Source organism: Monodelphis domestica, chromosome 2 (assembly GCF_027887165.1).
Source record: "Monodelphis domestica isolate mMonDom1 chromosome 2, mMonDom1.pri, whole genome shotgun sequence".
Taxonomy (NCBI): Eukaryota; Metazoa; Chordata; class Mammalia; order Didelphimorphia; family Didelphidae; genus Monodelphis; species Monodelphis domestica.
In genome coordinates, this window is record NC_077228.1 from 289,258,436 (window position 1) to 289,273,015 (window position 14,580).

Below are 14,580 nucleotides of genomic sequence, written 5' to 3' on the forward strand. Positions count from 1 at the left end.
ACTATGTCCAAAGGGCACTAAAGGACTGCCTGCCCTTTGACCCAGTCATACCACTGCTGGTTTATACCCCAAAGAGATAATAAGGAAAAAGACTTGTACATAAATATTTATCACAGTGCTCTTTGTGGTGGCAAAAAAAGGAAAATGAGGAGGTATCTACCGCTTGAGGAATGGCTGAACAAATTGTGGTATCTGATGGTGATGGAATACTTTTGTGCCTAAAGGAATAATGAACTGGAGGAATTCCATGAGAACTGGAACAATCTCCAGGAATAGATGCAGAGTGAAAGGAGCAGAATCAGGAGAAAATTGTACACAGAGACTGACATATTGTGGCACAACTGAATGTAATGAACTTCTCTACTAGCAGCAATACAGGACCTAGGACAATATTGAGGAACTTATGAGAAAGAACACTATCCACATCCAGAGAAAGAACTGTGGGAACAGAAACATAGAAGAAAAACATGATCAATCACGTAGTGTGATAGGGATACGATTAGGGTTTTGATGTTAAAACATCACTCTATTGCAAATATGAATAACATGGAAATCATGAATCATGTAACCATAGAAAAATTTTCTAAATTAAAAAAATTTTTTAAAATTCCTAAAATGGTCATAACTTTTACCAACAAGGAAGTCAAATGCCAAAATGAAAATCCCATATATACCAAATAGTCACTGAAATACTTTGTAATGTAACAAAGAACTAGAGACAAAGTAGATGCTTATCTGTTGAGGAATAAACAAACTGTGGCACAAGATTGTAATAAAATATCACTACTCCATAAGAAAAATGAATATTAATTATTTAAATAAGCAGAAGAAGGCTTACATTGACTTACACCAAGTAAGTAGAAACATGAAAACTATATATAAATTAATCACAAGTCAAAACTGAATAGATTAAAACTGTACTAATACTTCTGAGAGAGTTGGTATATAATGAGAACAAAGTAAATATTAAAATATGAAACCTGAAACTTACTGTTGTGTAACTATTTTTGACCAAGATACATCTTGAAGAAAAATTGAGAAAATGTGCCTCCCTTTATTCTTTGCACAGGTAGGGGAATATGAACATTGCATATACAGTTGGACTCAGTTGATGAGTTGATTAGATTTGTTGAACTGCTCTTTTTTTTCTTTTTAATTATTTGTTTTAATTATTTGTTATAAGGAATGACTATTTGGGGAAGGAAGGGAGAATGAACCTATCTAAAAATAAAATTGAGGTAAAAAACAAAAAATATATAATTTATGAAATTATCTGATTTTTTGTGCCATATTTATACAATAAACCCAAAGGGAGGAAGATCACATACTCAGTAATTAGTGCTTCCAAAAAGAATGGTTTTTTTCCTAATAACACCTATAAGAAAGGAATCTTGTAAGTAATGCATATGACTGTCTTTACTATCATTGTTTTCTGTTTCAAGGGCCTATTGTGTGTTGTTTCAAGGCAGGTGTATAATCTATTGGGAAATAAACAAAATGTGGTACATGAATGTAATAAAATATTACTACTCCATAAGAGTTAATCTGTTTTAACTAAAATGTAGTGCTCAATTTACCCCACAGAAGGAAGAGACAAAACACTCCAGAGATTTTTCCCAGATGGTTTTTGTGAACTCCTTTATCCCATTCATATAAACATAGAATGTGTTCTGGCTTACTGAGTTTTATATATGTATATACACACATTATGACTTAGTACAAAGACTTCATGTTTAGTTTCCTAGAAGACTGTTTACATGCTATGATTCATTAGATCCCAAGGTACCTCCACTTCCTTTTTTTATATAATCACAAATTCTATTAGGTTTTCTTATTTTGATAACCTTTTTAATTAATCTCATATTTGGAAGCTTTATTACTGTTTTAAAACACACCCATAAGAGGTAGTGTAAGTGATTGCTTCATAGAACTGTTGAAGAAGAATGAATGGTGTCTTTCACAAGACAATTTTTGCCCCTAGATAGCTAAAATGAAACCTCATCATATATTTAAAATAATTTTTAGTTTATTTTCTAAAACTACAAAACATAACAGGGCAAGCCTGCAAAATCTTTGTCAGACCAAGTACATTAGTCTAAAGAAATTACTTGACTAGGATCCCTCCCCTCACCTCTCCCATAGCTGACGGGCAATTCCATTGGGTATTACATGTGTCCTTGATCAGAACATATTTCCATGCTGTAGATGTTTGCACTACGATGTTCATTTACAGTCTACATCCCCAATCACATCCCCCTCGACCCATGTAATAGAGCAGTTGTTTTTCTTCTGTGTTTCTACTCCCACAGTTTTTCCTCTGAATGTGGATGGTGTTTATTCTCATAGATCGCTCCAAGTTGTTCAGGATCACTGCATTGCCACTAATGAAAAAGTCCATTACATTCGATTGTATCACAGTGTATCAGTTTCTGTGTACAATGCTCTCCTGGATCTCCTTTGTCTCTGCTTTAATTCTTGGAAGTCATTCCAGTTCACATGGAATTCTTCCACTTTATTATTCCTTTGAGCACAATAGTATTCCATCACGAACAGATACCACAATTTGTTCAGCCATTCCCCAAATGAAGGGCATCCCTCATTTTCCAATTTTTTTGCCACCACAAAGAGTACAGCTACGAATATTCCTTTACAAGTCTTTTTCCTTATTGTGAATTGATCCAACCATTCTGGAGGGCAATTTGGAACTATGCCCAAAGGGCACTAAAGGACTCTTTGATCCAGCCATAGTACTTGCTGGGTTAGTAACACAAAGAGATAATAAGGAAAAAGACTCATACAAAAATATTCATAGCTACGCTCTTTGTGATGGCAAAGAATTAGAAAATGAGGCCCAATTTGAACCTAGGAACTCCTGTCTCTAGGCCTGGCTCTCAATCCACTGAGCTACCCAGCTGCCCCCTTTGTAATTTTTTCTAACTCTTGCTTGTTCTTAAAATCTTTCCTTTCCCAAAGATCTGACAAGTATACTATTCTGTGTTACACCTAATTTACTTATATTTTCCTTCTTTATATTCAAGTCATTCACCCATTCTAAGTTTATCTTGGTATAGGGTGTTAGAGGTTGTCTAAATTCGTCAAACTGATCCAGCTCTTTCATGTCAACATGACAGGGGAAGTCCTATCTGGTGGAGAGACTTCTGATCTCTTCAACATCTCTAATGGCGTGAAACAAGGTTGTGTCCTTACTCCGGTGCTATTCACCCTATTCTTCACCCAAGTATTACGACATGCTGTGATGGATCTAGACCTGGGCGTCTACATCAAATACCAACTGGATGGCTCACTATTCGACCTTCGCCTCTTGACTGCAAAAACAAAGACAACAGAGAGACTCATCCTGGAAGCTCTCTTTGCAGATGACTGTGCTCTCATGACCCACCAAGAAAATCATCTTCAAGCCACTGTGGACAGGTTCTCTACCGCAACAAAACTGTTTGGCCTGACTATCAGCCTCAGCAAAACAGAGGTGCTGTTCCAACCTGCACCAGGGAGCAATGCATTAATGTCACAACTTTGCCACATCCCCTCCAGCATTCATTACTTTCCTTTGCTGTCATGTTAGCCAATGTCCTGGGTGTGAGGTGATACCTTGGAGTTGTTTAGATTTGCATCTTTCTGATTATCAGAGATTTAGAAAACTTTTTAATGTGCTTGTAAATAGTTTTAATTTCTTTATCTGAAATTGCCTATTCATGTACCTTGCCCATTGATCAATTGGAGAATGGCTTGATTTTTTTGTACAATTGATTTAGCTCTTTGTAAATTTGAGTAATTAGACCTTTGTCAGAGGTTTTTGTAATGAAGATTATTTCCTAATTTGTAACTTCCCTTCTAATTTTGGTTACATTTCTTTCATTTGTACAAAACCTTTTTAATTTTATGTAATCAAAATTATTTTTTGACATTTTGTGACTTTTCCTAAGTCTTGCTTGGTTATAAAATCTTTCCTTTCCCAAAGGTCTGACATGTATACTATTCTGTATCAACCTAAGTTGCTTATAGTTTCCTTCTATATGTTCAAGTCATTCACCCATTCTGAGTTTATCTTGGTGTAGAGTGTGAGGTGTTGATCCAAACCTAATCTCTCCCACACTGTCTTCCAATTTTCCCAGCAGTTTTTTATCAAACAGTGGATTTTGGTCCCAAAAGCTGGGATCTTTGGGCTTATCATAGACTGTCTTGCTGAGGTCACTTACCCCAAGTTTCTTCTACTTATCCTCCTTTCTGTTGCTTAACCAGTACCATATTGTTTCGACAACCACTGCTTTATGGTATAGTTTGAGATCTGGTACTACAAGGCCACATTCCTTTGCATTTTTTTTTCATTGATTCCCTGGATATCCTTGATCTTTTGTTCTTCCAAAAGAACTTTGTTATAGGTTGTTTGTTTTTTTTTAATCAGTAAAAAAAATTTTGGAACTTCAATGGGTATGGCACTAAATAAATAGATAAGTTTGGGTACGATGGTCATTTTTATTATGTTTGCCCGTCCTGCCCATGAGCAGTTAATGTTTTTCCAACTGTTTAGGACTAATTTTAATTGTGTGGAAAGTATTTTGCAGTTGTGTTCATCTAGTTCCTGTGTTTGTCTCGGCAAATAGATTCTTAAGTATTTTATATTGTCAAGGGTGATTTTAAATGGAATTTCTATTTCTAATTCTTGCTGCTGAGATGTGTTAGAGATATATAGAAAAACTGATGACTTATGTGGGTTTATTTTGTATCCTGTAACTTTGCTAAAGTTGATTCTTTTGACTAGCTTTTTGGTTGATTCTCCAGGATTCTTTAAGTAGACCATCATATCATCTGCAAAGAGTGATAGCCTGGTTTCCTCATTGCCAATTTTAATACCCTCAATTTCATTTTCTTCTCAAATTGCTACTGTTAGTGTTTCTAGTACAATGTTAAATAATAGAGGTGATAATGGGCACCCTTATTTCACTCCTGATCTTATTGGGAATGCATCTACTTGATCCCCATTGCACATGGTATTGGCTGATAGTTTTAGAAAAATAATGTTTATTATTTTTAGGAAAGACCCTTCCATTCCTATACTTTCTGGTGCTGATCCAAACCCAATCTCTCCCACACTGTCTTCCAATTTTCCCAGCTTTTATAAAATAGTAGGTTCGGGTCCCAAAGGCTGGGATTTAAAGACTTGTCATGGACTATCTTGCTGAGGTCATTTACCCCAAGCCTGTTCCGAGAGCGATCTTTTAATAATAAAACCCCAATCATAAACTCATCAAAACACATGATAGATGAGGAAATATCACTAATCAACATGTATGCACCAAATGGTATGGCACCCAAATTACTAATGGAGAAACTAGTAGAATTGAAGGAGGAAATAGATAGTAAAACTATACTAGTGGGAGACCTGAACTTACCACTATGAAATTTAGATAAATCAAATAAAAAAATTAATAAGAAAGAGGTAAAAGAGGTGAATGAAATCTTGGAAAAATTAAAGTTAATAGATGTATGGAGAAAAATAAATAGGGACAAAAAGGAATAAACTTTCTTTTCAGTAGCACATGGTACATTCACAAAGACTGACCATATACTAGGTCATAAAAACATGGCATACAAATGCAGAAAAGCAGAAATAAAAAATGCAACCTTTTCGGATCATAAGGCAATAAAAATAATGATCACTAAAGGTACATGGAGAGCCAAATCAAAAATTAATTTGAAATTAAATAATATGATTCTTCAAAATAGGTTATTTAGAGGACAAATCATAGAAACAATTAATAATTTCATTGAAGAAAATAACAATGATGAGACATCCTTTCAAACTTAATGGGATGCAGCAAAAGTAGTACTCAGGGGAAAATTTACAACCTTGAGTTCATATATTAACAAATTAGGGAGGGCAGAGATCAATGAATTGGACATGCAAATCAAAAAACTTGAAAGCAAACAAATTAAAAACCCCCAGAAGAAAACCAAACTAGAGATCCTAAAAATTAAGTGAGAAATTAATAAAATCAAAAGTGATAGAATTATTGAACTAATCAATAAGATTAGAAGCTGGTATTTTGAAAAAAAATAGACAAAGTACTGGTTAATCTAATTAAAAAAAGGAAAGAAGAAAACCAAATTAACAATATCATAGAGGAAAAGGGAGAATTCACCTCCAATGAAGTGGAAATTAAGGTAATAATTACAAACTATTTTGCTCAATTATATGGAAATAAATATGCCAACTTAGGTGATATGAATGAATATTTACAAAAATATAAATTACCTAGATTAACAGAAGAAGAAATAGAATTCTTAAATAAACCCATATTAGAAAAACAAATCCAATAGGCCATCAAAGAACTCCCTAAGAAAAAATCCCCAGAGTCTGATGGATTCACAAGTGAATTCTATCAAACGTTCAAAGAACAGCTAATCTCAATACTATACAAACTATTTGACATAATAAGCAAAGAGGGGGTTCTACCAAATTCTTTTTATGACACAAATATGGTACTTATTCCAAAGACAGGCAGGTCAATAATGGAGAAAGAAAACTACAGACCAATCTCCTTAATGAACACAAATGCAAAAATCTTAAATAGGATACTAGCAAAAAGACTCCAGCAAGTGATCAGAAGAGTCATTAACCATGATCAAGTAGGATTTATACCAGGAATGCAAGGATGGTTCAATGTCAGGAAAACCATTCACAGAATTGACCATATCAACAAGCAAACCAACAAAAATCACATGATTATCTCAATAGACGCAGAAAAAGCCTTTGACAAAATATAACACTCAATCCTATTGAAAACACTAGAAAGCACAGGAATAGAAGGGTCTTTCCTAAAAATAATGAACAGTATCTAAAACCATCTTTATCTATCTAAAACCATCAGCCAACATCATCTGCAATGGTGATAAACTAGATGCATTCCCAATAAGATCAGGAGTGAAACAAGGGTGCCCACTATCACCTCTATTATTTAACATTATACTAGAAACACTAGTAGTACCAATTAAGTTTAATAAAATTTATTGATTAATTGATTGTTCTAATATGATAACGAGATCTTGATTAACTGCTTCCCTAGGAAGAAGGCGTGATGATTCTAGAGCATAAGACTATTATGAGTCAAACTATGATACCTCAGCTTCAACTAAAGACTTTCTAGGAAGGGAAAACCCACAAAAACAATATAACTTACAGAGAAAGTGTGTGTGAGCCTGTGTGTGTAGGCACGTACACATGCATGTACACATACACACATGCCCACACACATGTGCACAAGGGCAAATCATATGCAGAGAAAGGCTAGATAGAAGAGGAACTATAGAATAGGGTCAAAGGAACATACCTGGTGGAAGAAATCAGAAAGTTCAAATAACAAATTTTACAGCTGAGGAAACTAGAGCTTTGGGAGGGGAAGTGTCTTGATGAAAATCATGTAGGCAGGAGTAGCAAAGTCTATATGTGAATTCAAGTCCCAATCCATTTTTCTCTTCATTACACTAGGGTTGGATGATAATTAATGACTGTTTCCATTTTGTAATTAATGTTTGTCTCCAGTAGGTCATTATACAACAGTAGTCAAAGTTCTATTCCATAGGCTGGCAACAATTATCATCATCATCCTAAAATGGACATGACCAGAGGATAAAAAGTTTCAGACTTTTAAGTGTATTGGACTTTTGGTTCACCTAAACTTCAACTTAAAAAAAGAAACATTAAAGGTCAAATGTTTCTCGTATATCCATCAAGTTTATTTGATAAATAACAATAAGGTCATCATAGTTTGAGCATATACATTTCTAAAAGGTCAGGGAAATCAACATAACCTTGAAGTCTGTGAGACTAATTGGAATTTTTAACTTAACCTTTATGGTGCGGATCATATCAAATCTTAATGACTAGTACTGAAACTGCTTAAAGGAATCATGGAAAAGAATAACTTCTTATTTGATAATAATGACCATCAATATCTAGTTTAAAACTCACAAAAATGATAAAAAAAATTTTAATTTGAGCTTAAGCTTGAGGAAAAATAATAATATAATTGATAAAATAATGTTATTACTTTTCTAAATAATAAACTGAATGATAGTTAACTTGAATTTTGAAAAAAATTAAATAATGATAGGTCATAATGATGAAGCCCTTTAAGATTTACCAAGGTGATTTCCTCACAAAAGCCATGAGTGGTAGACAGTAAAGACATAATTATCACTGTTTTACAGATGAGGACACTGAGAGTCAGAAAGGTAGTGACATACCTCTGGATCATACAGATACTATAAGAGATAAAGCAGAGATTAGGAACTCAAAGGGACCTCAGGGTTCATTCAGTCTAGCCTTCTCATATTATGAGTTTGTACGTGTGATATAATTTACATCTTATATCTTCTATGTTAGGGAAATGAGGCTCAAGAGAATCAAATCAAGGTCACAGAGATGAGGGATTTGAACCCTAGGCTAGGAATACAGAGACAGCATCCTTTCCACTCCACCATATTGCCTTGAATTCTAGTATCCTAATCTCAAGCTCTTTGTCTTTTTCTTTCATCACTCTGTGCTAACAAACAGCACCAACTTTTCCCCTAGATTACTTGAAAAATAAAGCACCGTTTCACTGGCATGGTAAAAATCGAATTGAGGAGTAAACCTTATACAAATAGGTCAAATTTGAGATTTCATTGTTAGAAGAAACTTCCTGGATGAGGAAATTCCCTCTACCAATGCAAGTTGGTACTTTATCAGCACTCTACAAACATAGAGAGCTGTCTATGGCAAATGAGTGGGCTAAGATCACACAGTTAGTGGGACTTGCACCCAGCTCTTCCTGGCTGTCAGACCAGCTCTCTAATCACTAAGTTATTTCATCTCTTAAATTGAATGTTGTTATTGAGCAACTATTCTTTGAACACAACAGGCACTTTCTAACAATGAACCAATTTGCAATAATATATGCCAACAAAAATCTCCACCAAAGTACATTCCCCCAAATAATTAATCAAAATTGAAAAATGTAGTAATTGTGAATAGTAGTACATGTAATTTTCTATTTTACCATTTAATATAATGATATTTTTTGTTCCTAAATTGGAATATTTTGTACAGCTCTGAATATTTTGGTACATAAGTAGGAAAGCCCACCTAAGAACTGTTCCATCATATTCCATTTGGATAAAGTTAATAGAACCAACAATAGATTAAAATAGATTTAATCTTTAGATATTGAGAATAGATTTAGTATAGGTTCACCCTGGTTCTACATGAAAAAGTATCTTGAGGGACAGTAGGTTTTAGGTTATAATTAGAAACTTTAGTGTTAAGTTTAATAAATCCTTCTTTATTCCTATATCTTTTTCCTGTCCCTGCTTCTCCTATTAGACATAAGTAATAAACAACATTGGATTTGAGCTTTTATCCAGCGAATTTATCAACTATCTTCCACTAGAGCTCCCTGAAAGCGTTAGCCAATCAACATATACTGGCCATAAATATCAATATATCAACAAGATAAAATTTACACATAACACCTCCGAAAGTGAGCAGCCTTTTTCAAACCTCACTCACTTCCTTTCTTCTCCATGCTGGCAAGTAAATTCATATTACATTAAAAATTTCTTTACTTAGAAAAAGACCTGTACCAAAATATTCATAGCTGTACTCTTTGTGGTGGTAAAAAATTGGAAAATGAGGGGATGCCCTTCAATTGGGGAATGGCTGAACAAATTGTGGTATATGTCGGTGATGAATACAATTGTGCTCAAAGGAATAATGAACTGGAGGAATTCCACATGAACTGGAACAACCTCCAGGAATTGATGCAGAGTGAGAGGAACAGAACCAGGAGAATATTGTACACAGAGACAGATAAAGTGTGGCACAATTGAATGTAATGTATATGCAGCAATGCAATGATCAAGGAACAATTCTGAGGGACTTTTGAGAAAGAATGCTGTCCACAATCAGAGGAAAAACCCTGGGAATAGAAACACAGAAGAAAAGCAAATGCTCATTCACAAGGGTCGATATAGACTCTAAATGATCACCCCAGTGCAAATGTCAATGGTATAGAAATGGATCTTGATAAATGACACATGTAAAACCCCAGAGGAATTGTATGTCATCTATGGGAAGGAGTTTGGGGAGGGCAGGGAAAGAACATGAATCTTGTAACAATAGAAAAATACTCTAAATTAATTAAATAATTTTTAAAAATTGCTTTACTTAGAGGTTTGTGAACTGGTCCAAATTATGTAAAGTAAGAAATGTCTAGTGGTTAAGTGACTTGCCTAGGGACAAAGAGTTAAGTAAGTATCTAAGGTAGAAACTGAACTCAGATCTTCCCAACTTCAGGCCCAGTATTCTTTCAACTGGGTCACATACTGCCCTCTCACTGTTAAAGTTTCATTTGTTCCAGCATCTTCTTCTCTGAAAATGCATATACCCTGGGAGATGTTAAACCTCAATGACAATTATTCTAATTAGATGACAAAAAAGCTTTTTTTTTCTCAGCTCTCATCTGAGAAAAGCTACATTTGGCGAATAGATCTAGCACAGTAAAAACAGAAGGGAAAAGAGTATTCATGGAGAGCCAAGGTACTAAGTAAAAAAATACTCTAAACTGGGTTATTCTGCAGAAGACAATATATATTCTTACCAAATTAATCAGTTGGGTATGCACAATATCTTCTACCAAGACTGCTGTTTCATGAAGTGGCCTTCTAGCATCTCCTAGAGAAAACCTAGAAACAAGCAAATAAACAACTATTAAAATAAAGACAAAGAAAGTTGATAGTGGAGAGCTCTGATTTGTTTTCCGGTAGAAAGTTTAGAAAGCAGGCAATTAATATAATAGCACCTAAAGCAATTCAAGAAATATAACATTTAGTAAGCACTTGAGATGTACAAGATATTAGATGGTTTTATTAACTTATGCATTCTAATACGTACTGTTCTTCCCTATAGACATCACCCTGCATAAACTGAGTAGTTCCAGTTATTTATGTTTTTAGTATTTCTTCAGGATAGGTACCTAACTAGAGTCCAATTGAAGAAGCAGCATTCACTAATGCATAGGGTACTTAGGATGCAAACACAACAGGGAAAAAACAGCTCTTGCTTGCAATCTATTGGGAGACTTGTGAGGAGGCACAATATATAAATAAGTATATACATGAGCCTAGGTAGAGAGAATGATAATAGTTAAGACTGAACAAATAGCTAGACCAGGAATTGAGCCTTAAAGTAAGGCAGACTTGAGGAGGGAAGGTATTAAAGAAATGGGGAAAGTAAGAGCAAAGTCAAAAACCTTTGAATCATGCAAAAAATGCAGTAAATATCAATGGCAAAATAGATAAAGTTTAGGCTTCAGCACTTGCCTTTAACCCATGCTGGTTTGCTGACTTTGGGTCATCTAAACACCCAGTGGCCCAGAAAACTCAAAGAATAGAAGTTGTAGAAAAGGTCTCATGGATACTTGCAGGGACTAACTACTCACAACTATCTCTGTTACATAAACGAATAGTCTATAAACTCTTGAGGTCAAAAAGCTTATGTTTCATAAAAAATTGGTGGCTTTGCAATGTTTTTCCCTCCTCTCATGTAGTACAAGGGTTTGTACACAACAAACACTTAAAAATGTTTGCTTAATGCATGAATAAGATAATGAATACATGTTGATTAACCCTTGCTATTTAGTCAAAGTATTTGGTAAATTAATAAAGTATGTTGGTACTTTTTTGTTCTCCATAGTTTTTTCCCACATTAATTCTGATAATTTTTTCTCCAAATGTGCAAAACTAGATATTAGTAGGGAGGTTCCTGCAAAACAAAAATTAAAACTATTGTTCCAAGTCATACTTGTGTGTCAAGCTAAGTTCATCTCCTCCCCCTCATGTAGGGAAACATCAGATGTCCCTAAACATCTGATCATCAATAAAAGTGAGTGGAGCATACCTGGTTTTTTTTGGCTGGAAGAGAGAGGTGAGGGAGAGAGAAAAGATGCAATAAAATAAAGACATGTGGTCTGAGAACTTAGAGTAAGGAAGAGATTTAAATCTATGCTTCTCTACTTTTTCTATTAATAAACTTTACAAAGAATAATAAGTGGTAGATATATCAATTTTAAATATAACACTTGCTTCCTTTTTTCTGTACAAATGTGTAGTCTTTTTAAGCTAGAGAACTCAACCATTGCAATCCTACCAGTCATTTGAAATCTAAGCCTACTCATCTTCATTTTGAAAATAATATAGCTGAGTTGCTGATTCGTTGACTGCCATGTCTTTCTCAGGTGCCTATAACATATCTGCTATTATAGTAGACAATCTAAGGTATTTGCCCAATGGCCTCTTCCTTTTGCTTTCCTTTCCTTTCCCTGCTTCTCTTCCCAGTCTGACCATACTCTCTGGATATTTCCTGTCTAGTTCTCCATCACCATCTAAGTTTGCTTTCTTGAACTGGCCCACAACCAAAGCTTCTTCTGCATGCATCCTTGATGCTCTTCCATATATCCCCTAATTTTAAATGCAGAAGTAAGAGCTGTGATTCTGGTGGCAGTGGTTGATGGCAAATAAGTGACACCAAAGAAGGAAAACTACTATCATTATTAATCTTTAGATCCTCATCCTCAGTTTGGGAGGCATCATATCAAGTCAATCTAGTTGCAAAATGTCTGAATGAACACTTCTTTAGCCTAACACCCTAATACTGCTTCTCACTTATTGAGAGGATAACAGAAGCCAAAAGCCTGAGACTATTTACAAGGAAAGATAGACTTCTTTCCTTTCTTTCATGCTTGTATTAATAAATGGGATTCCATGTGACATGAAATTCATGGGTCTGTGTTCCAAAAGCCTATAAGAATTTAGGATTAACCCATTCACCATTTTTGTGAAGGGATTGCTATAGCAAACTATGAGTTTAAATTAGAGTTGTAGGCCTGTGTATGTCTGCTAAAACAAACAATATAAATTGAAGATGACTATTGAATAAATACCCATTAATAAAAGAAATAAGCCTTTAAGGGAATTTATATCATTAAAATTATATGCAAAAAAGATACCAGAAAGAAGACATGTTTGATAGATACTTTCTATGTACCAAACAAAAATATCTTATGTAATAAGCAAAATCTGGTCTTTAAAAAACAAAATTGAGGGGACAGCTGGGTATCTCAGTGGATTGAGAACCAGGCCTAGAGACAGGAGGTACTAGGTTAAAATCTGGCCTCAGACATTTCCTAGCTGTATGACCCTGGGCAAGTCACTTGACCCCCATTGCCTAGCCCTTACCACTCTTCTGCCTTGGAGCCAATACACAGTATTGACTCCAAGACAGAAGGTAAGAGTTTAAAAAAAATTAAAAACAAATAAAAAACAAAAATAAAAAATTGATATGCACATTTTTGAAATTCCCAGAGTTTGACTATACTTTAATATAATTGTTTTAAATTTTAGACTAAATATAAATGCCATAATCAAGCAACTTTGTGAAATGTGTTCCAATTTTTCCATTCATTCCCAACCACCTGGGAGCAAGTTAGTCTCAGGGATAAAGGGTATAATAGTAGGATCAGGATCAGATCATGCTCAAATACAAAATACTCATGCAAAGTCTAGTCTAAAGTTTATTTACATCTGGAAAAATAAAATTCCTCAGCCTAACATTCAAGCCCTCCTCAGGCTACTGCAATTCTACCTTTTCAAGTAGATATAAAGAATAAATTGCTACGTGACAGAAATGAAATTGTGAAAAGTTCAGATATAAGTCAACAACACTTTTTTATCCTACAAAATGAACATAACATAGACCGGGAAAGTAAAAGAAAGAAATTGTTCTGTAGGCTATATTTGCCAAAGGAGATTTATTTGAAATCATTTAAATAAAGCACTCAGTACAAGCCATCTCTAGAAATAATTTTGCTACACAGAACTGTCTTCAACAGAAGAAGCTTGCTTAATGCAGTGTATTTTGCAAAAGCTGCATGCAAATCAAGGTTTTACAAATCAAATCCCGTTTGCAAAATGAAACCAAAATTCTCCACTGAAACGTTACTCCAATATTCATTGTGGTGTGGAGGTGACAACTTTTGAAGGCTATGCTATGACAACAGAGGACAAGTTATAGCAATTAGCACAAAGTCAGAAAAGCTTCATACCAGTCCACTTGTTTTTCAAGGATCAAACTAACTAAGTTTGGGGAAGTTCAACACTAGAAAAATGGGCAGCAGGTCATGGAATTTTGTTGACCACAGAAATTTATTAAAGATAATTCTACTTATCTACAAAGAAGTTTCAGTTTGCTCTGATGGATTATGCACAAAACAAAACAAAAAAATCATAAATATTTTTAAGTCAGGTCAAAGAATTTAGATCAGAAAAAGGTGTGAGAGATCATTACCTTCATTTCATAGATAAGAAAACTGAAGGTCAAGAGATGACTTGTCAAGGGTCACTCAGTATCAATAAGCTAAATTTAAACAAATCCCTCCCCCAAATACTCTACTCATCTACCACACCATGTTATAGCAGCTTTTTTGGCTTATATATGGTCTTCTTTACTCATGAATGTGGGAAATT

General features: G+C 34.5%; 1 protein-coding gene across 10 annotated transcripts in view; it reads right to left on the minus strand.

The window, feature by feature from the left end:
• SUPT3H (SPT3 homolog, SAGA and STAGA complex component) overlaps positions 1-14,580 on the minus strand; it is a 668,918-nt gene that overhangs the window by 284,741 nt on the left and 369,597 nt on the right. For 7 of the 10 annotated variants that reach the window (XM_056818332.1, XM_056818334.1, XM_007484000.3 and 4 more), the window contains one exon: positions 10,659-10,743. In XM_056818332.1, the coding sequence (XP_056674310.1) occupies positions 10,659-10,743 (85 nt within the window). Of the gene's footprint in view, positions 1-7,349; positions 7,627-10,658; positions 10,744-14,580 lie in introns of all 10 variants that reach the window. The other 3 variants (XM_056818338.1, XM_056818339.1, XM_056818336.1) reach the window with 1 other exon arrangement.